Raw genomic sequence first — 23,586 nt, forward strand, 5'->3', positions numbered from 1 at the left:
AATCCCCGTACCTTCTTTTTAAACTGATATACTCCCTCCGTTACTAAATACTCCACAAACTTGTAAAATTTAATGCCCGCTTTATAAGTCAACTTTTCTTCTTATTTACTGGGGTCATTAATACTCCGCATGCATGTAAAGAAATTGAGCGGAGGAAGTAGCTGACTGTCATTATGACTGCATGCATGCAAGTATTAAACAGGTTGTTAGTACGAGAAAATATCATTAATTTTGCCTCGATTACTGTTGGTGGCCTTGTATAGATGCAAAATGTATATTCCATAATGACCTTGTCTATAAAAATGGAGGGTGTATTTGTTTTTCTAGAGATTTCAATAAATGACTACATACGGAGCAAAATGAGTGAATTTACACTATAAAATATGTCTATATACATCCGTATGTGGTAGTCCATTTGAAATCTCTAAAAAGACTTATATTTAGGAACGGAAAGAGTATAATACTAGATGAAAACATGGGAGGCCTATGCTCAAGTAAAAAAAAAGAACTATAAGGTGGGTCAAACAAAGGTATAAGTTGAGCAAAGTATTTACTTTTACCTGGTAGTTGAGTCCACAAAGTATCACTATCCGGCCAAGGCATATTGGAGTTTTAGAAAATTCACGAATGCAGTGCATGCTATTAAAGTGCAAAGCCACTTAACTAAACATTTTAGTCTCTGTCTAGAAGGATGCGGCCACCTGCCCATTTGGCTCATATGATCCACGAAAGCACTTAGATCCAGTCTCTACCCCTTGACAGTGACTGGATAGCCGATTGAAGCTAGCTATAGGAGCTTATTTTAATTTTAAATGAAATGTAGGATGTGACATGGCCATAGTCGCTTTCTGAGTTGAATATCACACGCGGTAGGCATCCCCCTTGTCGACCTCAGAACGATTTTTGTTTTGCTATTGCTCTGGCCAGGATAATTCAAAGTTTAGTCAACGGAATTTATCTATATCTCATTAACCTCCAAATCTGGTTTTGTTTCTATTTCACATTTTCACTTCTTTATGATGGAAGAGAGAAAGCCCTCCCAGCCTCCTCTGCGTCGTATGATGCACATATCCATAGTTTATTGCAAACTTCTATTTAGCCGATTTATTGCATCATATGATAAACAAATCCATAGTTTATTTTCTTTTTGACTAAAAGGCCCCATATAGCCCGAGTTCTCTTTCCACTTTTCCAGCAATCTTCATCTAAATCGGGACATAAATCCCTCGAATAGCCAAGTCCAACTTACATCCATTTTCGAGACAAGTAATTCCAAACGGAGGGAGTACTTTGTAGTGCCAAGTCTTGACCAATTCCTTGTCCTGCAATAATTGTAACCAATCACTTGATGCGTAGGCAGATGATTTATACTAGTTTCCTATTGCCCACCAAAGTTGACCGACCATGTAGCCAATCCCGAAAATATGAGGAATATCACAAGCCAGTGGAGTATTGAACATGGAGCGGGCTCATTCTCCGTCAGACTGAGACTGCTACGACCGTAGCATGGCTGCTCTCTGCGTATACAGGAGTACCTGTAGCTTTATCAAGGAGTCTCTCGTGTGATTGTGTGGAGCACCACTCACCAAGGTCACCACTAGCGCTGGCTGGCCATGGCTTCACCTTCATGCGTTCGTCTTCTGATGCTACTCCTACTCCTAACCGCCGTCGTCGCCCGCCCACTTTTTGACGCCCATGCCGTCAGCGACGAGATGATTCAGCCCCTGCGGCCATCCGTGATCTCGTGCTCCACTGCTGGCAACTACAGCGACGGGAGCCAGTACCACGTGAGCCTCGATCGGCTTCTGTCGTCCATCCCTATGGCCGCCGCCAACGCCGGCGGCTTCTTCAACGGCAGGCTAGGGGCGGCAGACGACGAGGTCTTCGGCCTCTTCATGTGCTATGCTGGAGACACCGACGAGGAGTGCCAAGACTGCCTCACCCGCGCACCCAAGGGCACCGAAGGGTACCGAAGGGTTCACGCCGTCTACAACGCCTGCACCCTTCGGTACTCCAGTGAGTCCTCCTTCTCCGTCGCCGACCTCTCCATCACCAACCTTGCCGTCGCGCCCTACGTGGTGGATTGAACTTGGTACGACCCGTTGATCCCACTCGAAGGGTACGTTGTAGACACGGCTGGCATGAGCCGCATGAGATTCGAGTTGGTTAATCGGCTCATGGTGAAGGCCGGCCAAGCAGACGAGCGGATCGCCGAGGGCACGCAGCAGTTCACCGACACACAGTGGGTGCGGGCGGTGGTGCAGTGTACTAGGGACCTGCTGGCGAGCGAGTGCACACGCTGCCTCTCCTACTACACCGACCAGCTGCCGCGATTGTTTCCAAACAACAGCGGCGGCGCCATCAAGGGGTACAGCTGCTACTTGGGTTGCGCCATCCTTGCCGACAGGCCGTCCACGGTGCGGCTGAACAGGCACCGGTATAGCGAGAGTTATGAGAAGGAGATGAAAGCCCAAGAGCTGGAGCGTAGGAGAAAACGGCGAAAGGTGGCTATCATCGTGTGTCTTATTATCGGCGCCGTGGTGCTCGTACTCTTTATGATCGGCCTATTGGTTCGGTTCCTGTTTAACTGGTGGCGAAGAAGGATGGCAGCGGCCGGGGTGTCCGTGACATCAGAGCCGCTGAAAGAGTACTTCCGTGGCAAAAGCATATATCAAGGCGAGCTCGAGGAAGGGACAGGGCCAAGGCGATTCACATACGATGAGCTTGTGCCCGCCACAGACGGCTTCTCCGGCAGGAACAAGCTAGGCGAAGGAGGCTTCGGGTCCGTGTACCGGGGATTCCTCCATGACACGAACCTTCATATCGCCGTGAAGAAAGTGTCCAAGACCTCTCGCCAGGGCTGGAAGGAGTTTGTCTCGGAGGTAAAGATCATTAGCAGGCTCCGGCACCGGAACCTCGTGCCGCTTGTTGGATGGTTCTATGGAGGCGACGACGATGATTTTCTCCTCGTCTACGAGCTGATGCCCAATGGCAGCCTGGACGCTCACCTGTACAAGCCGGACCACCTGCTGCCATGGGCAGTCAGATATGGGGTCGCACTTGGCCTTGGCTCCGGGCTGCTGTACCTGCACGAGGACGTGGAGCAGCGCGTCGTGCACAGGGACGTCAAGCCGAGCAACATCATGCTGGACGCGTCCTTCAACGCCAAGCTCGGTGACTTCGGGCTCGCCAGGTTCGTCCGCGATGGTCAAGGCTCGTTCACGACAGGCGCAGCTGGGACGCTTGGGTACATGGACCCGAAGTGCGTGTTTGTGGGCACGGCCAGTGTGGAGTCCGACGTGTACAGCTTCGGCGTTGTCCTAGTCGAGATGGCATGTGGCCGGACGCCGGCGGTAGTCCGTGACGATGATGGCGGAGGAGTTGTCCACCTGTTGCAGTGGGTATGGGAGTCATATGGCAGAGGTGCCATCCTGGAGGCAGCCGACGCCCGACTGGATGGCAAGTTCGACGAGAAAGAGATGGAGCGCGTCATGGTGGTTGGGCTCTGGTGCGGGCACCCCGACCCTGGCCTGAGGCCGTCCATCAGGCAGGCCGTCAGCGTGCTGCGGTTGGAGGCGCCGCTGCCGAGCCTCCCGGCGAAGATGCCGGTGGCGACATATATGATGCGGCCAGAGGTTGATGAATCTTTCGGTTCTTCCGTGGTCAACCGCGGCGGCGGCAGCGTGGACTCCAGCATGACTCATTCTACTCGAGGCAAAGTCGAGTAGACAAGACAAGTGCATCCCCGATCTGGGCCTTTAGGATCGTTTCAGAAATTTTCATTTACCTGCTTGTAACAAAAAAGTCACTTCGTATGTACTACTCCCTCCGTTCCAAATTACTTGTCGCAAGTATGGATGTATCTAGATATATTTTAGTTCTAGATACATCAATTTCTGCGACGAGTAATTTGAAACGGAGGGAGTATAAGATTAATGTATGCTTGGACTGAACCAAGCTCTAACAAAATTTGAGCTACTTTCAAACAAAATTTGAGCTACTTTCAAAATAATGCATGCATCTGCATCTAGGATCTCCCACCATTTAGTTGACCACGACGACACAGTCGCTTTGCCATTCAATTCAGATGGAAATGAAATTCAATCCGTTCTGTGTGCATGTATGAGTTGTTGCTGCCTTCTTTATTTATTTATTTTTCAAAAGGGAGTTGCCTTCTTGTTTAGTTTCGAGTATTCATGATGAATCTTTATCATGCTTGCTCGATCGAGAATTCGAGGTGCAGCTTGGAGTTCATTTCATCTCTGGCATGCCCTGAATTTTAGGATGCAGCTACTTGGGTCGGTAGGGCAATTCTGCTGCTGCATTGCACATTGGCATGGCTGGCTATTGATGTGCACGCGGAGATTGCCTGAGCTCTTCGGTCTGTCAAACTTCCTGAAGTCCAAGTCACTCCCTGTCTCTATCTGCCAGCTCTTCGGTCTCAATTTCTGAAAAGGACACAGTGTGACTATTCATGAACTGAAAAATCGCCTTCTCCTTCTAGATGAGAAAAATCTGTATAATTTTGTGGCTACAAGACTCGCCTAGAGGACTGACTTTATCAGTGTTGTGCCCATCTCATTCTAGAACCGAGAGATTGGTTTGCATCACTTCCTTCTCTTCCTCCTCATTACCTTGCTTCGTTCAAACCCGTTTCTCTTCTTAACCGTTCTATTAAGATCACAGCAAAGCTGCTGGCTTATAGGTTCCAAAAAGTCGCTCTAAATCTGGCACATATAAACAAATTTGGGTTCTTGAAGTCAAGATCAATTCAAGACGGTCTTGCCTCGGCCTTTGAATACCTTCATTGGTGCCACCAGTCAAAGAAATGAAATTATAGTACTCAAATTAGATTTTGAAAAAGCGTTTGACTTGATTTAACACAATACCATTTTCGATATCCTGGGTGCTAGAGGTTTTTGTCAGATGGCATAAATGGATCAGAATGGTTTTTCGATATGGCACTTATGTTGTTCTCCTTAATGACCCGGACACTGCCCGTCGATGTGCTGCGCTCGTTTAGACGCTGCTGCCGGAGCCGAAGCCAAACTTGTTGAAGTCCAAGTCATTCCAGCTCTCTGCCTGCCTTGGTCTGAGATTTCTCAAAAGTACACAGGGCGACTATTCATGAACTGAAAGATCTCCTTCCACTTCTGACTGAGAAAAATCGGTGTAAATTTGTGGCTACGGGACATGCCTAGAAGACTGACTTCATCAATACCGTGCTCATCTTGTTCTAGCACCAAGAGATCGAAGATGCACCCCTTCTTCCTCTTCCTCCTCATTTTCTTGCTTCCCCATGAAATCCTCTCCGGCACAGCAGCCGCCGCCTCGTGTAACCGCTGGTGCGGCGACACCACCGTCCCCTACCCCTTCGGCTTCTCCGACGGCTGCCCCATCGCCCTGTCATGCGACGCCGACACCTCGCCGACCCTCCCATACACAGGAGGAGGCAGCGGCACATCGTACCGCGTTGTCTCCTTCAACTCCACCATCTCCACCGTCATGGTCAGCCTCCCTGTGTCGTGCATCCGCAGCGTCCCAGATGTCAGGAGGGCGCTCTCGGGCGCCAATTACGGCGTCTCCGCGCGCACCATGCTCTCCGTCCGAGGGTGCCACAACGCGTCGGCATCCAGCTGCATCATACCCGCGGGCGTCATTTCGAGGCTGCTCGACACAGCGCGGTGCGACGGCAGCGATGCCTCCGTGAAGTGTGTCGCCTCCGTTGCGCCGAACGCCTCCGCCGGGTTGGCGTACAGGCAGTTCCTGCGGTGGGAAGACGTGGAGAAGGCAAGCTGCAATGACGTGCTGGCGTCGGGGGTGTGTCTGGACATGGTGGATGGGGTGCTGCCGCTGGCCAACGAGGTGGCGGAGCTGGCGTGGTGGCTCAACGGCACGTGCGTCGGCGGCGGCGGGGGTTGCGCGGCGAACGCGACGTGCTCCGATGTAAATACGCCGAGCGGGTCGGTGGGGCACCGGTGCACGTGCGTGGCAGGAATGGACGGCGACGGGTTCTTGCCTGGAGACGGATGCTACGTCGGTGAGCACTGCTTTCACCTGAACCTTTTTAACATCCCCTGATTTCGTTTCCCATACATGTTTGAATATATGAGTATTGAATATGTTGGCACTGGTCCCGACGTCGACGAGTACTTTCCGTCAAGGTGACACACGTGCACAACCCGGCTGCTTGATGTGTTCTAGCCGGTCGATACTTTTGACCAACACACGCACGTACGTTGCAACCAAGTAGGCACTCAGGCAGGTGGATCGAATCTGTGGAAGCTAGCTAGACGTACTTGATCGATTGATCTCGCCGGGAACTCACGCACACACACGAAACAAATACGAGACGCTGATGGATAGCAATAGGTGCGTGTCGCACCTAATACTTTATTTCTTTTTGATCTGGGTTAATATTACAACGTAGGGGTACATGGATATTTAAAGGAGCTAAGCTGCTAGTCCTAAACTAGTCCGAGTCCTATTACTAATCCAATGTTAAATCGGTGACTGCTATCACTATCTAGTCCGTGCCGGACAAGGAAAACCACTACATCGTGGTTAATCCCAACAGAATAGTCCGCATATTTTTGTTAGATTTATAGATTCTGTAGATTTAGAGCCTGTTCGGAATTCCGGCAGCTCCGCGAAATCCCCGCAGCTGCGGAGCCAGGAAACAGCAGCTCCATAATTTTCAACAGTAACTCCACCCGCTCTGGGAGTGGAGTTGTGGAGGGGAGGTCCTCCGAACAGGGCCTTAGTATTCCCGACGTATCGGGCATTCGGGCTACATCATCGGGGAAGTCTGTCATCAACCAACAGAGTATGGTTTCCGCTGCTGAGCGTCTGAAACATCTGTTGCGTAAGCTTTTGACTTACTGAAATGGTAGAAGGTCTTTTATATGAGTCTGAGTTGGTAGAAGAGAAGTGGAACTATATACGATTTCTTTAGTTGTAGTAACTAGTACGCCGCTATTAATCGTTATTTCCCCAGTATATAACACTATCACTGTTAATAAGAGTTCCTTACATCTGAGCTGATGATGCTAGCTAGCCGTCTCATCTGATCTTGGTGTTGCCCATCCCTGTATGAATCTCCAACATCGGATGGATTCGGGCGAGGAATAGGATTTCGATATAACAAAATCTCAAGTGATTAAAATGTAGTGAAACCATTCCTCCAAATTAATTTGCAATGGTAGAAAAACTACAGTACAGTTTAGAAGCTTAACTTTGACGTCTGCTATTGTTTGTTCCCATCTTTTCATGGAGAAGGTGCATCCCTGCGTGGTGTCTCAAGCTCAAAGCGCCGAAAACTAACACTGCTAGTCAGCGTATTTGGCGCGTTCGTGCTTTCTCTCGGCATCTTTTCCCTCTTCCTCGTACACCGGGGAGAAGGCGCAATGCCACGACGAAGACAACCAATCAGATCCCAAAAAAGGCAGTAACACACTTCGATGGCGAACTCGTAGAGAAGGAGCTAGAGCAAGGAGCCAATGGACCCCGGCCATTTTCCTACCATGAGCTCACCATCGCCACCGACAACTTCTCTGATGATAGGGCGCTAGGGAGAGGAGGCTTCGGGTCTGTCTACCGAGGGTTTATGAGCAACATGAAACGGGAAGTGGCTGTCAAGAGGGTTTCTGAGACCTCCCGGCAGGGTTGGAAGGAGTTCATCTCCGAGGTGCGGATCATTAGTCGGCTCAGGCACCGGAACCTTGTGCAGCTCATTGGTTGGTGCCACGGCGGCGACGAGCTCCTCCTCGTCTTATGAGCTTATGCACAATGGCAGCCTCGATTCTCATTTGTATAGATCTGACTGCATGCTGACATGGCCTGCTAGGTATGTTGCTAGTTAATTAAGCATTCAAACAAATCTTACAACAATTTATATGCGCAATTCCTCACTTCTCTTTGATACTTTTAACATTTCAGATATGAGATAGTGCTCGGTGTAGGTTCGGCGCTTCTATATCTGCACCAAGAGACGGAGCAACGCGTGGTGCACAGGGACATCAAGCCTAGCAACATTATGCTAGACGCCTCCTTCATCGCCAAACTCGGTGACTTTGGGCTCGCCAGGCTCATCAATGACGGCCGGAAATCGCACACGACCGGCATAGCCGGCACGATGGGGTACATCGATCCGGAGAGCTTGCTGGCCGGCAGGGCGAGCGTCGAGTCGGATGTGTACAGCTTTGGAATTGTCCTCCTTGAGGTAGCCTCTGGGCAGCGGCCAGCTCTAGTCCAGGAAGACGGTGACGTCGTCCACCTGGTGCAGTGGGTGTGGGACTTGTATGGCAAAGGATCAATTCTAGATGCCACCGACGAGCGACTTAAGGGGGAGTTTGACAGCAGGGAGATGGAGCGTGTTATGGTCGTGGGGCTCTGGTGTGCGCACCCTGACCGTGCGATGCGTCCATCCATCAGGCAAGCGTTGAACGTGCTGCGGTCTGAAGCGCCATTACCAAGCCTCCCGGATAGGATGCCGGTAGCGACCTATGGGCCACCGACTAATCATTCGAGTTCCGGAACTTTGGCGCTGAGCAGCGTCAGTGGCCGGTGATGGCGTTCCCACCAGAACAATAGTTAAATTCTTCAGTAATTATAGAATCTTAGTTCCTCGTGTCGGTTATCAATTGTCCACGATCAATAGGAGACAAGTATGCATGAATAAAATGTTGCCGCCGCTGAGCATCTACGGAGCAAACACCATGTATATTGCCAGATCATCTTTGTTTGCAAAGAAACTCTTCCTCTTCCTTCTCAGTTTCTTGCACCTGGCTTGATGTCCCTATGCACCACTTCTTCCTCTTCCTATCTGTTGCTTGCTTCCTCATGAAACCTTATCTGTTGATGATTCTTTTGGTTCTGCGGTGCCCAGCGGCAGCATGGAGGCCGGCTCGACTCATTTGGCGCGAGACAAAGTCTGACTAGGTGAGACAACTGCATGGCCGATCTGGGCCTGTAAGATCGTTTCAGAAATTTCCAAGTACTAATAAAATCACTTTGGACGTTTAATGTATGCTTGGACTGAACCAAGCTCGGACAAAATTTGAGCTACTTCAGAAATCAAAAGAATGCATGCATCTGCAGTTCTGCACCAATCGACGATGATGACACGGCTGCTTTTTCATTCCATTCAGATGAGATCATGGGAATGAAATTCGATCCGTTCTGTGTGAGCAGGTTATTAAGTTTGCTCTTATTTTGTGTATTCATGGGTCATCTTTGGCATGCCCTGAATCTTAGGATACACAACTTGCGTCCATGGGACGGTTGTGCTGCTGCATTGGCATGGCCGGCCATCATGTGCACCCGGAGGCTGCCCGACTGCCCGTCCATGTGTTGCGTTTGTTCAAGGCACCGCTGCCGTCTGCCGGAGAAGATGCCGGGCAGTGGGCGCCGGCTCTTCGGTCTATCAACCTTGCTGAAGTCCAAGTCACCTTGACTCTGCCTGCCTAGTCTGAAATTTCTGAGAGGGACAAAGGGCGACTATTCATCAACTGAAAGATAGCCTTCTACTTCTAGCTGAGAAAAATCGGTGTAAATTTGTGGCTACAAGCCTACAAGACTCGCCTAGAAGACTGCCGTGCCCATCTCGTTCTAGCACCTAGAGATCCAATATGCAGCACTTCTTCCTCTTCCTCTTGCTCCTCGTTTTCTTGCTTCCCCATGAAACCAGCTACTCCGCGGCCGCAGCTTCCGGCGGCGGTGACAGGTGCAGCCGCCGGTGTGGCGGTGCCACCGTCCCATACCCTCTCGGATTCTCCCCCGGCTGCCCCATCGCCCTGTGGTGCGACGCCAGCATATCCACGCCGATCCTCCCATACATAGGAGAGAACGGCACCACGTACCGCGTGATAGCCTTCAACTCCACCATCTCCACCGTCGTTGTCGGCCTCCCGCCGTCGTGCAGCCGCAGCGTCCCCGAGGCCAGGAGGGTGCTCTCCGGGGGCAACTACGGCGTGTCGTCTCGCACCGGTCTTTTCCTCCGCGGCGGCTGCGGCGGGGTCAACGCGTCGGCGGGCGCTGGATGCAGCGTGCCCGTGGGCGTCATGTCCAGGCTGCTCCGCACGGCGCAGTGCGTCGGCATCAGCAACGACACCTCGCCCGCCGCTGTGGCGTGCGTCGCTTCCGCTGCGCCAAACTCCACCGCGGCGGTGCATGGCCAGTTTCTGCGGTGGGAGAAGGTCGAGAAGCAAAAGTGCGACGACGTGCTGACCTCCACGGTGTTCGTGCTCACGGCGGAGGGGACGGCTACGCTGGAGTTCGGCGTGGCCGAGCTCGGCTGGTGGCTCAACGGGACGTGCGGCGCCGGCGGGGGCGAGCGTTGCGCGGCGAACGCGTCGTGCACCGACGTAAAAACGCCTAGCGGGGAGTTGGGGCACCGGTGCGGGTGCGTGGCGGGGATGGAGGGCGACGGCTTCTTGGCCGGCGACGGATGCTACCTCGGTGAGTCTTGACTTCTTACCTGTGAATGCTTCCTCCGTCTAGGTGTATAAGTCATTTTACGAAAACCAAATAATCCCAAAACACTTAGGCACGATACATTAGCTCCCTCCTTGTTTCTTATTTTGTGACATATCAACCAATAAGAGATGTGGGTCGTGCATGCTTTCAATGACTTGAGACTATCAAATATGGCATGCAGTGGTTAGTTGCAATGCTATTAATTAGCAAAAAGACATTAAGTTTTCTCGTTTTCCTCTCCGCCTTGGTCGCGGTGCACAATGTAAGATGACTTACACACCTAGACGGATGGAGTAGCTTTCATCCATATTCTTCAGCCAACCAAAGGATGACAAATGCCCTCTGTCCCATGTCCCATGTCCCCTGTTTGCTTTTCTGTCCCGCTTTTATAAACAGACTAATGGGTCCACGCTTCAACTTCAACCCGGACATGCATGGGAGCAGCTAAAAGAGGAGATCAAAGAAGCACAACGATATAGCCAAAGCTTTTCCAAGATGATGTCACCTAATAATTACATTGACGAAGAAGTATATTACCATAATATTACCACTGAGAAATTCAGTGTAAATCCACTAAAAACCACAATAATTTCTACCATGCCCACTAAGAATTACAATGTAAGATGCATTAAAATGACACTGTAAAATCCACTAAAATGACACTGTAAATCCACCAATGATTCAAATGTTTGCACTAAAAAACTGCTAAGATTAAACACTAAGAATACAGTGCAAGATGCATTAAAGATGCAACTGTAAAATCCACTAAAAAGGACACTGTAAATCCACCAATAATCCAAATGATTTGCCATCTGAGTTCTTGGTGTGAAGATCTCCGTATACTTCAGAGCGAAGACACCACAATCATGCCTGAAAAGTTACAAAGAACACAAAAAATAAGAAAAGAAGCCTACAAACAATCTATATAAAATTAATCAAAATCATGTCAGGCAAAAAAACATAATACCGGTTCTCTTGCTTAGGAACAGCTGGGTACAAGACATCAAACTCTTCGAAATTAATTCGTTTGTGCATCATAGGAGTGATATACTCATCCCAAAGCCCAATGAAATATGAATCTGTTTTGGAACTAAAAATCAGGAAAGCATACCAAACTAATTTACTGTAGAAAACAAAATTAGGTGTGCTGTAGACGATAAAGAGGAGCTATCAGTACAATTAAAGTGCTTGTTACACTGAAATAACTAACACTAAATGCACTAGGCACAAAGTGGTGAATACAGTACAATGGCACTAAGATTCACGTAGTACAACAACTAAGAATTACGGTGTAAATCCAATGATAATTACACTATAAAATCCACTAAGATAAATTATAGTGTAAATCCATTGAGAGTTACACTGTAAAATCCACTAAGATAGTTACAGTGTAAATCCAATGGGAGTTACACTGTAAAATGCACTAAAGATAATTACAATGTAAATCCAATAAAAGTTACACTGTAAAATGCACTAATCCAGTGAGAGTTACAGTGATCCAATGAAAGTTACACTCTAAATTGCACTAGAGATAATTATAGTGTAAATCCAATGAGAGTTACACATTAAAATGCACTAAAGATAATTACAGTGTAAATCCAATGACAGTTACACTGTAAAATGCACTAAAGATAATTACAGTGCAAATCCAAAGAGAGTTACACAGTAAAAATGGACTAAAAATAATTACAGTGTAAGTCCAATGAGAGTTACACTGTAAATCCACTAAGATAAAAGGAGAAAACAACTGAAATAAACTAAAAATACATGGAAAAAATGCACAAGAGCAGAGAGGGCAGCATTAAAAACTATCTGTGTAGTACATGAAAGTTACACAACTACAAAATCTCACAGAAATATACACGAAAGCTTACAGAAAAATTACCAGCTCATCACGGATATCTCTGTGCTACGTTAAGTTCTCTCCAAATGCTGAGTCAAGAAACACAAAAGCTCTATCTTTGATACACACGACAAACGAAAACCAGCGACCATCGAGACCAATAGGGAAGTACAACTGAAATTATAAAGACAGAGAGTAAAAAAAACAGTAACAAATCATGAAAAAGAAATGTTTCTTCGATTTAGAAGGATGACACTTGTTGAAAAGAAATCAACAGAAACATAGAATCAAGAATTTATCTACATGACCATTTGGGCATAGGGATGCAAGAGAGCGATACGAACAGAATGCTCTATCATATCTAATAGCTTCGTATCTGATAAAAGAAAATAAATGAAATAATCAATGACAAATGAAAAAAGATGAAGTACACAATCAGCAACAAACTAAAAAAAAAAGAAAGGTACAAGAGAAAAAGAAAAATCATACTTGCACCAAACATCATGGCTGCCAATGCGATTCATTGCAAAATAATGCTTCCTTTCTTGCAAAGTGACAGGAAAACGATTCAACTGTTGAACATAAGGATCTGAATTGAACCTTGCTGCTGAAACAAAAGAATTAGATTCCTTTCTAAAGCACTAAGAATTACAGTGTAAATACATTGAGGAAATACACTGTAAATCAACTAAAGAATTACATTACAAGAGCACTAAGAATTACAATGAAGATTCACTAAAAATTACAATGTAAAACCACTAAAAACATTGTAAATCCACTGAGAAGTACAGTGAAAAAATACACTGTAAATCCAAGTAGAATTACAGTACAAATCCACTAAGGATCCACTAAGAATAACAATGTAATTACACTGTAAAAAAACCACTAAAATACACTAAGAATTACACTGTAAATCCAATTAGGATTACAGTGTAAAATCCACTAAGAAAAGGTAATTCCTGAAAATTCTGAATTAGATTTCATGAATGTACATGCACACATTGAATGGATTTTCCTGAAAATATATACCAAAATGGTTTGGCATTAGATTAACTGAATGAAATTGCACGGAGGAGCATACACATTTACAAAACTACTTCGCTCTCCGGCGACCATGTCGTGTCCTTCAACTCCACCGCCTCCACCATCGTCGTTGGCCTCCCGCCTTCGTGCAGCCGTAGCGTCTCCGATGCCAGGAGGGCGCTCTTCGGCGCCAACTACGGAGTCTCGTCCCGCACTGGGCTGTTCCTCCGCGGTCATTGCGGCAGCAACACGTCCGTATGCAGCGTGCCGGCGGCCGTCATGTCCAGGCTGCTCCGCACGGCACAGTGCAGCGACGACACCTCGGCCACTGCCGTGTTGTGTGTCGCCTCCGCTGCACGTACAGAATGCCAGCGTAGCGAGGGCGGACCAGTTTCTGCGGTGGGAGAAGGTGGAGAAGCAAAGCTGTGACGATGTGAAGACCTCCGCGGTATACATGGACACGCCGGAGGAGACCATGTCGCTGGAGTATGGGGTGGTGGAGCTGGGGTGGTGGGTCAATGGCATCTGCGCCGGGGATGAGGCTGGCGGCCAGTGCGTGGCAGAGGCGACGTGCGCTGACGTAGATGCGCCGAGTGGGTCGGTGGGGCACCGGTGCGTGTGCGTGGCGGGGATGAACGGCGACGGGTTCTTGGCTGGAGACGGTTGCTACGTCGGTGAGGACTACTTTCATTCAGAACCTTTTTAACATCTCCTGAATTTGTTTCCCGTGCATGTGTTTGTATGTTTTTTCTTTTGAGGAAATGTGTTTGTATGGTTTGCATAACCTTATACTCCCTCTACATCTTATATTTCTTTGCGGAGGGATTGCTTAATTACCAAATTGGTAGAAGAGGTTTTATATATGAGTCGGTAGCACTCTATTTGAGTTTTTTCTTTTAATGTTAAGGTGCTCTATTTTAATTAGTTGGTAGAATAAAAAAATGTTAACTATCATTTTTTTTGTAGTTTCTCATGGCAAAGCAAATTCTTTAAATACCTTGCTATAATAGCCTACAGTGTTTGTAGCAGGGCCCCGCCAAATAGCATATGTACAATTTAGCAATTTTAGTGGGATAAAGAGCCATGTAGCGACACTATAGTGTTGATCGCTATCTGCCATGACCCTCTATTTAAAACTTTGTGGCAAAGTGGATTGTGCTAGTCGCCTCATCTATAATCTTGATTTCATCATATGAATCTATCGGTCGGCTCAGAGCGTTTAGACATAAATCTCAACTGACTTAGATTTAGCAAAGCCGTGGTTCCTCAAAATAAGTTGCAATAGTAAAAAAATGTAAACCCTCCTTAGCCTAACTTTGATGTATGTTGTTTGTTCCCATCTTTTCATGGAAGGTGGATCCCCTCATGATGTTGTCTCAAGCTCCAAGGTGCGGCAAATATTCATAGTTATTGGCTTGATATCTTCTCTTGGCATCACTGTCTTCTTCTTCATCTATGGCCGGAAAAGGCGCAATGCCCTGATGAAGACAACAAAACAACTACCCAAAAAGGCAGCCATATTCTTCAATGGGGAAGTCATGGAGGACGAGCTAGAGCAAGGAGCCAGCGGCCCCCGGCGATTTTCCTACAGTGAGCTCGCCGTCGCCACTGATAACTTTTCAAATGACATGGCACTCGGGAGAGGAGGCTTCGGGTATGTATATCAAGGGTTTATTAGTGACATGGACCGTGAAGTGGCTGTCAAGAGGGTGTCTGAGACCTCTCGACAGGGTTGGAAGGAGTTCGTCTCTGAGGTGCGGATCATTAGTCGGCTCAGGCATCGAAACCTTGTGCAGCTCATAGGCTGGTGCCACGGTGGAGACGAGCTTCTCCTCGTCTACGACCTGATGCACAATGGCAGCCTCGACACTCATTTGTATAGATCCGACCATGGGCTGACATGGCTGATAAGGTATGTTGCCTAGTTAATTAACTATTTGAACAAGTCTTACATTGATATTCCTCACTTCGGCGCTTCTGTACCTGCACCAAGAGGCGGAGCAACGTGTGGTGCACAGGGACATCAAGCCTAGCAACATCATGTTAGACGCCTCCTTCACAGCCAAGCTCGGTGACTTCGGGCTCGCGAGGCTCATCAACGACGGACGGAGATCGCACACGACCGGCATAGCTGGCACGATGGGGTACATCGATCCAGAGAGCATGCTGGCCGGCAGGGCGAGCATCGAGTCAGACGTGTATAGCTTCGGGGTCGTCCTTCTCGAGGTTGCATGTGGGCGGCGACCAGCTTTGGTCCAGGAAGACGGTGATGTCGTCCACCTGGTCCAATGGGTGTGGGACTTGTATGGCAGAGGATCAATCTTTGGCGCTGTCGACAAGCGACTTAGGGGGGAGTTTGACGGCACGGAGATGGAGCGTGTTATGGTCGCGGGGCTCTGGTGCGCGCACCCTGACCGTGGCATGCGACCATCCATCAGGCAAGTGGTGAACATGCTGCGGTCCGAAGCGCCATTACCAAGTCTCCCGGCGAGGATGCCGGTGGCGACCTATGGGCCGCCGACTAATCATTCGAGTTTTGGAACTTTGCTGATGACCAGTGTCAATGGCCGGTGATGACGTTTCCACCAGAACAGTAGTTAAATTTTCCAGTTATTATAGAATCTTAGTTCCTTATGTCGGTTATCAATCGTCCACAAGCAGGAGGGAAGACAAGTATGCAGAAATAAATTGTTGCCGCTCTGGAACATCTACAGAGCAAAACACCATGGACTCCCTCGGTTTTAATTTACTCGGTATATTAACTTTGGTCAAAGTCAAACTTTGTAAAATTTTGACAAAATTTATAGACAAAAGTATTAACTTATACAATAACAAATCAATATCATTAGATTCAGTATTGAATATACTTTCACATCATATTGATTTATTATTGTAAATGTTTATATTTTTTTATAAACTTGCTCAAACTTCATGAAGTTTGACTCCATGAATTTTGACTCCAGTCAAATCTAATATGGAGAGTAAATAAAAACGAAGGGAGTATATATATTGCCGGATCATCTTTGTTTGCAAAGAAACTCTTCCTCTTCCTCCTCAGTTTTCTTGCACCTGGCTTGATGTACCCATGTACCACTTCTTCCTCTTCCTCGTCTGTTTCTTGCTTCCTCATGAAACCTTATCCACCATAACCACCGGTTGCCGCCGGTTGATGATTCTTTTGATTCTGCAGTGCCCAGCGGCAGCATGGAGGTCGGCTCGAGATAAAGTCGAGCAGATGAGACAACTGCAGCGCCAATCTAGGCCTTTAGGATCGTTTCAAAATTTCCAAGTACTAACAAAATCACTTTGTACGTTTAATGTATGCTTGGATTGAACCAAGCTCCGAGCCTCTGAGAAAATTTGAGCTACTTCAGAAATCAAAAGAATGCATGCATCTTCAGTTCTGCACCAATTGACGATGATGACCCGGTTGCTTTCTCATTCGATTTGGATGAAAATGAAAGATCCATTCTGTGTGAGCAGGGTATGATTTAAGCTTGAGTTCTCGTTCTGTGTTACCTTCGTATGGGAGGGAGGTCTCCTTTTGTGTATTCATGAGTCTTCTTCGTCAGGTTTGCTTGACTGAGAATTCGAGATATATATGCAGCTCTGAGTCATTTCATCTCTGGCATGCCCTGAATCTTTGGACGCACAACTTGCGTCCATGGGACGGTTCTGCTGCTGCATTGGCATTGCCGGCCATCATGTGCACCCGGAGGCTGCCCGACTGCCCGTCCATGTGTTGCGTTTGTTCAAGGCACCGCTGCCGTCTGCCGGAGAAGATGCCGGGCAGTGGGCGCCGCCGGCTCTTCGGTCTATCAAACTTGCTGAAGTCCAACTCCAAGTCACCTTGACTCTGCCAGCCTAGTCTAAAATTTCTGAGAAGGACACAGGGCGACTATTCATCAACTGAAAGATCGCCTTCTACTTCTAGCTGGAAAAATCGGTGTAAATTTGTGGCTACAAGACTCGCATAGAAGACTGACTTCATCATTGCCGTGCTCATCTCATTCTAGCACCGAGAGATCCAATATGCACCACTTCTTCCTCTTCCTCATTTTCTTGCTTCCCCATGAAACCAGCTACTCGGCCGCCGCAGCTTCCGGCAGCGGTAGCCAGTGCAGCCGGCGGTGCGGCAGCACCGCCGTCCCCTACCCTTTTGGCTTCTCCGCCGGCTGTCCCATCCCGCTGTTCTGCGACGCCAGCATATCCACGCTGATCCTCCCATACATAGGAAAGAACGGCACAACGTACCGCGTGATAGCCTTCAACTCCACCACCTCCACCGTCGTTGTCGGTCTCCCGCCGTCATGCAGCCGCAGCGTCCCCGAGGCCAGGAGGGAGCTCTCCGGGGGCAACTACGGTGTGTCGTCTCGCACCTGGATGTTCCTCCGTGGTGGCTGCAGGGAGATCAACGCGTCGGTGGGCGTTGGATGCAGCGTGCCCGTGGACGTCATGTCCAGGCTGCTCCGCACGGCGCAGTGCGACGGCCTCAGCAACGAAACCTCTGTGGTGTGCGTCGCTTCCACCGCGGCGGAACAGTTTCTGCGGTGGGAGAAGGTCGAGAAGCAACAGTGCGATGACGTGCTGACCTCCGCAGTAATCGTGGACACGGCGGAGGGGACGGTGTCGCTGGAGTACGGGCTGGCAGAGCTGGGGTGGTGGCTCAACGGCACGTGCACCGGCGGCAGCGAGCGTTGCGCGGCGAACGCGACGTGCATCGGTGTGAAAACACCAAGCGGGGAGATGGGGCACAGGTGCGCGTGCGTGGCAGGGATGGTTGGCGACGGGTTCCTGGCTGGAGACGGATGCTACCTCGGTGAGGACTGCTTTCACTCGAACCTTTTAACATCCCCTGATTTTGTTTCTCGTACAAGTTGGTAGAAGAGGTGCTTTTGCTTGATTCGGTAGATGTATCTTAACTTTGATATTCTTTAGTTTGTTACCTTAGTTAATAAAGTTGTAGTTTTGTCGAAGGCTAATTTTAAGACTGCTCGATGTCGAAAGTGTAATTACCTCTGATATAAAAAGTGAAGGTAAGAGGGACCATGCTAAAACTACTCGAGATCGAAAGTGTGACTATCTCTGATATGAAAAATGAGGGTAAGAGGGACCATATTAAAACTGCTCGAGGTCGAAAGTATGACTACTAGTTAACAAAGTTGTATGGGTTCCTTTAAAGTTTTAGAAACATTTCAACAAGAACCAAAATCAATGAAATTTAGTTTTCGGATTGCAGTTCGGCAGAAGGGCCGAAACATTCACTTAAAGTTCAGCCTAATATTTGATTTTTTTTAAATAGTTAAGTTACCTCACATGTAAATAGGATGACACACCATATGGATTACCTACGGAGATGGCAACAAAAGCTTTCTTTATGCATGGTAACATGTGTCTCATTTATGTCATTAAGATTATAAGACAAGCCAGTTAAACATCGATCTAACAAAACCGAAAAGACAATGTATCACTAGCCTTTGCACAAAGCAACACCGGCCCAAAAAGAAAATTACAATTAAGACCGAAGAATCCCCTGAGCCTGGCACCCAAGAGGACAACATCGGGAGGTTGGCCTCTTTCGGCGACGGCTAGGGTTCCAGTCGCCTGGCACCCGAGAGGAAAACGCTTCGCGTCAACATAAGCTCCTCTAGGACGTTGGTTGCCATGGAGGGGAGGGGCCAAGGCGGATAGCCAGGACAGACATGAGATAGGAGTTAAGAATACGAGGGGACTGAGTTTTTTCATCGTGAGATGTTGAAAATCAATCAACTTACTCCAAAGGTTCCTTCACCCTACCACATTTTATGTGTGGAAAAAGATCCAGATATGTTCTAAAACTTCTTAAAAGGTACTGCCTCTGTAACAAAATGTAAGACGTTTTTAACAATTATACATGAAAAAAATGTCCTATATTTTGTCAAAGTGAGTCAAAAGCACCTCAAACATAATAAAACGTATATGAATGACTCAACACCATCAGTTGACCACTAACATTGACAGAACGACTCCTCGACGTGTCGCTTCCCTACCCGAGCCGGCTTGACCTTGTCGACGACAGATGAAAAGTCTTCATGGATCCCTAAGGACTAGCGTCCCGAAGCCGCAGTTGTTACGATTTAACCTTTGAATTGATCTGAATGTCTTGACACCAAATCTCGGCCTCGTGCACGTACAACGAGAGATCCTAACATCACCACCACAAGGAGATGACAAGAAAATACGCCGGAGCTCCGTTGTCTTCGTTCCAATGGACGAACTCAGGGATCGAAGCCCCGTAGACCAGCCCGAAGATGAAGCACCGCCATCCATTTGAATGTTGCCCTTGTGCGGAAAAAACCTTGAACCTAAACTACTAGCCAAATCCCTATCACATTTTCTATCGATGCATTTATACAGGGTTCTCATTTTGTATCCCCGCATTTATTCAGTATTCTCTTTTCTATTTGTTTTCTGTTGGCTAGTCTTGTATTAATTTATCCATATGCTGATATGCACATCGAGAAAGTTGTGATTGAGCTCCCATGCATGTACACTCTCTAGCAGGCTAGAATGTCCATTCTTTTGCATTGAGATCTGTGCATAGAAATTTCTCTGTTTTGTTTCTCCAAATGGGTAACCACTTATAAAGTTGAAACTTTGAAATTCAACATGTTTGGTACGGTATGTAGAATACTACTCAGGTCTTTTGGTGCACTGTAAATACCTAAATTGTTACTATGTTTCTTTTTGGGGTTTTATTATGGAGCTTATAAGAAACTCTATAACATTTTCCACATGTATGCCTTTCATCATTTGCTCCATATTTTCCATCCAGCACATGCGTCTCGGTCGAAGCATAGAAGAAAGCTAGTAGCGGTGTTGGCGTCTGTTGTTTCCGTCGTGTTCCTACTTTCTCTCTCCATAGCGGCTTCCTTTCTCTTACCCCGCTGCCGAAGACGCAATACCATGAAGAAAACCAAACTAGCGTTGAAACTAGGGACAACATTCTTTCGTGGTGAACTTGTCGACGACGAACTCGACCAAGGAGTTGAGGGCCCCCGACGATTTTCTTACAACGAGCTTGCATCCGCGACCGACAATTTCTCTGATGATAGAGCGCTCGGGAGAGGAGGCTTTGGGTCTGTGTACCAAGGTTTTATGAGCAACATAAACTACGAAGTGGCTGTCAAGAGGGTCTATGAGACTTCTCGACAGGGCTGGAAGGAGTTCGTCTCTGAGGTGCAGATCATTAGTCGTCTTAGGCACCGCAATCTTGTGCAACTTATCGGTTGGTGCCATGGCGGTGACGAGCTCCTCCTTGTCTACGAGCTGATGCACAATGGCAGCCTCGATACTCATTTGTACAGATCTGACTGCGTGCTGGCATGGCCTGTTAGGTACTCACTTCATTTCTTTATATAAGATGTATTGGTTTTTTGATAAGAATCTACAATGTAAGGTGCATTTCTTCTATTTCCTCGTAATCTCATATTTAGCCCTCCAGAAAAAAGAAAAGTATCTTTATCTCGTTTGGCTGTATCTTTCCTTGTAGAAAAAGAAGAAAACTATCTTTCCTCGATTACATGCATCTCGTAATTTCCTGGACTAATTGATTTACTTTTCATTAACCAACGAATTTGCCAAGGGTAATTTCGTCCTAACATCTTTATAATTATGTGTCTTGATCACCGTGTGAAAAATAATACACCTTACATAAAGAAATGGAGGGAGTATGTAGCTAGTTAATTAACCATTGAACAAATTTTGCAACAATTTAATTATATGCAATTCCTCACTTCTCTGATACTTTTAACATTTTTCAGGTATGAGATAGTGCTCGGTGTAGGTTCGGCGCTTCTATACCTACATCAAGACACAAAACAGCGGGTCGTGCACAGGGACATCAAGCCAAGCAACATCATGTTGGACGCGTCCTTCACCGCCAAACTCGGTGACTTTGGGCTCGCAAGGCTCATCAACGACGGCCGGAGATCGCACACGACCGGCATAGCCGGCACGATGGGGTACATTGATCCGGAGAGCTTGCTGGCCGGCAGGGCGAGCGTCGAGTCGGATGTGTACAGCTTTGGAATTGTCCTCCTTGAGGTAGCCTCTGGGCAGCGGCCAGCTCTAGTCCAGGAAGACGGTGACGTCGTCCACCTGGTGCAGTGGGTGTGGGACTTGTATGGCAAAGGATCAATTCTAGACGCTGCCGATGAGCGGTTTAGAGGGGAGTTCGACGGCAGAGAGATTGAACATGTTATGGTCGTGGGGCTCTGGTGCGCGCACCCTGACCGTGGCATGCGGCCATCCATCAGGCAAGCGATGAATGTGTTGCGGTTCGAAACACCATTGCCGAGCCTCCCGGCAAGAATGCCGGTGGCGACCTACGGGCCACCGACTAATCCTTTGAGTTCCGGGACTTCTGTGCTGAGCAGCATCAGTGGCCGGTGATCTGGGAACACTAGTTAAATTCTCCAGTTATTATAGAATCTTAGTACTATATGGCCCATGAGCAGGAAGAGACAAGTATATACAGAAATAAAATGTTGCCGCCATTGAGCATCTACAGCACAAACCCCATGTATATTGCCGGATGATCCTTATTTGCAAAAGAAACTCTTCCTCTACCTCCTCAGTTTCTTGCTCTGGGCTTGATGTCCCTATATGCACCACTTCTTTCTCTTCCTCCTCACTTTCTTGCTTCTCCATGAAATCTTATCCATTACAACTACCGCTTGCCGCCAGTTGATGATTCTTTTAGTTCATCATTGGCCAGCGACAGCGTGTGGAGGCCGACTCGATTCATTCAGCTCGAGACTGCATCCCCATCTGGGCCTTTAGGACGCTTTTTTTAAGAAAAGGCATACGCCCGACTTTATAAATAAAGCCATAAGGCAGGTAGCAACAGCATCACCGAAACGTATCAAACACACCCAAGCCCCAACGCTGGGCAGGACAACGCGGATAAAGTCATGGTACATGGCTCCCACGCCAGTACACAGCACGCAGGACGGAATAGAAGGAACCAACTAAGCTAAAAACTCAGGCCCAAAAGAATCCCTCAAGCAACGTGCTCTTGTCTGCATAACTGAGACGCCGTGGTCCGGATTTTGTCGATCAGCATAGATAGCGCCTCTTGGTCGTCGGCTTTAGTCAATGATTTTCACTGCTGCAGGAAAGCACACGATTTAAATAAGCAGTCAGCCGGTTTAGCCGGAAACACGTGCTCGATAGTAAATTTGTTCCTAGTAGTCCACAGAGACCAGCATGAAGCCCCCAAGCCCACCCAAAAGATCCGTCTAGAAACACCGGAAAGGTTGGATGCCAGGCTGCGCAACTCAGCAAAGGAGGCAGGGGTCCAAGACACATGAAGCCAGTCCCGCACACAACTCCAAATAAGTTTAGCCAGGTGACAGTGAAAAAAGATATGATCTGAGTCCTCCACCTCATCACAAAGAGCACAAAACTGGGAACCCGGCCCGTTTCTCTTACGAATCTGATCAACCGAGGGTAGCCGGCCTCGAAAGGCTTGCCACAAGAAATTTTTTATCTTAGGGGGAATACGGGCCTTCCAAACTTGGGAAAAACGACTGGTAGGTGTGCCACCAACTAGCTTAGAATAGAGCGACTTAACAGAAAACCGCCCAGAGGCAGAAAGCGGCCAGCGCACCGAGTCCCTGACCGTCGAGTAGGGAAGAGGGCAGTAAGACGTTGCCAATCTTCAAACTCTACAGGCGACAGAGAACGGCGGAAGGCCAGGTTCCACCTCTGGGAAGCAAGCTTCGCAATAGAAATATTAGGTTCAGAGCAATAAGAGAAAAGGGTAGGGAAGGTCACCGAGAGAGGTGAATCTCCACACCACCAATCAAGCCAAAACCGAATAGAGGAACCATCCCCAACAACAAACTTAACAAAAGATTGAAAAATAGGTCTAACTTTGACCAGAGACTTCCAAAACTGAGAGCCACCACGCGGCAGAGCGAACATCGGGCTTGAGGATGGGAAATATTTAGCCTTAAGGATCAACAACCAAAGGGGTTGATCCTCAGCGCTCATAATCTTCCACCACCATTTAATCATCAAGCATTGGTTCATGATGGAAGTATTGAGAATCCCTAACCCCCCAAGGTTTTTGGGCCTGCACATCAATTTCCATTTGACGAAGCGATATTTGCGACGGTTGTCCGCAGCATTCCAGTAAAACGCCCCACGGTGTTTGTCAAAACCAGCATGAATCCTAGCCGACAAGAGAAAGAAGCCCA

General features: G+C 47.9%; 2 protein-coding genes and 2 pseudogenes across 2 annotated transcripts; all 4 read left to right on the forward strand.

Moving 5' to 3' along the window:
• The first annotated feature begins 1,390 nt into the window (after nucleotides 1-1,390).
• LOC123119429 (L-type lectin-domain containing receptor kinase IX.1-like) lies at nucleotides 1,391-4,119 on the forward strand (annotated as a pseudogene).
• Nucleotides 4,120-4,275: 156 nt separating this feature from the next.
• LOC123119430 (L-type lectin-domain containing receptor kinase IX.1-like) lies at nucleotides 4,276-8,684 on the forward strand (annotated as a pseudogene).
• Nucleotides 8,685-9,596: 912 nt separating this feature from the next.
• On the forward strand, nucleotides 9,597-16,374 carry LOC123119431 (L-type lectin-domain containing receptor kinase IX.1). The gene is made up of 3 exons (XM_044539236.1): nucleotides 9,597-10,458; nucleotides 14,696-15,259; nucleotides 15,291-16,374. Exons 1-3 carry the CDS (start codon nucleotides 9,630-9,632, stop codon nucleotides 15,914-15,916), a joined length of 2,019 nt encoding a protein of 672 aa, XP_044395171.1. The 5' UTR covers nucleotides 9,597-9,629; the 3' UTR covers nucleotides 15,917-16,374.
• A 956-nt stretch (nucleotides 16,375-17,330) lies between these two features.
• LOC123124332 (L-type lectin-domain containing receptor kinase IX.1) lies at nucleotides 17,331-21,856 on the forward strand. The gene is made up of 3 exons (XM_044544965.1): nucleotides 17,331-18,161; nucleotides 20,157-20,718; nucleotides 21,145-21,856. The coding sequence occupies exons 1-3, from the start codon at nucleotides 17,375-17,377 to the stop codon at nucleotides 21,773-21,775; spliced, it is 1,980 nt and encodes a 659-aa protein (XP_044400900.1). The 5' UTR covers nucleotides 17,331-17,374; the 3' UTR covers nucleotides 21,776-21,856.
• Nucleotides 21,857-23,586: the final 1,730 nt, after the last annotated feature.

This window comes from Triticum aestivum, chromosome 5D, assembly GCF_018294505.1.
Source record: "Triticum aestivum cultivar Chinese Spring chromosome 5D, IWGSC CS RefSeq v2.1, whole genome shotgun sequence".
Classification (NCBI taxonomy): domain Eukaryota; kingdom Viridiplantae; phylum Streptophyta; class Magnoliopsida; order Poales; family Poaceae; genus Triticum; species Triticum aestivum.

What these genes read in the sequence shown, in the direction of transcription:
- LOC123119431 (XM_044539236.1), top strand. Translation starts at nt 9,630, where the DNA reads ATGCAGCACTTCTTCCTCTTCCTCTTGCTCCTCGTTTTCTTGCTTCCC. An exon ending in CGGCGACGGATGCTACCTCG is followed by an intron (nt 10,459 to 14,695) that starts GTGAGTCTTGAC and finishes TTTTCATGGAAG; the next exon opens with GTGGATCCCCTCATGATGTT. An exon ending in GACATGGCTGATAAGGTATG is followed by an intron (nt 15,260 to 15,290) that starts TTGCCTAGTTAA and finishes TTTGAACAAGTC; the next exon opens with TTACATTGATATTCCTCACT.
- LOC123124332 (XM_044544965.1), top strand. Translation starts at nt 17,375, where the DNA reads ATGCACCACTTCTTCCTCTTCCTCATTTTCTTGCTTCCCCATGAAACC. An exon ending in TGGAGACGGATGCTACCTCG is followed by an intron (nt 18,162 to 20,156) that starts GTGAGGACTGCT and finishes TTTTCCATCCAG; the next exon opens with CACATGCGTCTCGGTCGAAG. An exon ending in GTGCTGGCATGGCCTGTTAG is followed by an intron (nt 20,719 to 21,144) that starts GTACTCACTTCA and finishes AACATTTTTCAG; the next exon opens with GTATGAGATAGTGCTCGGTG.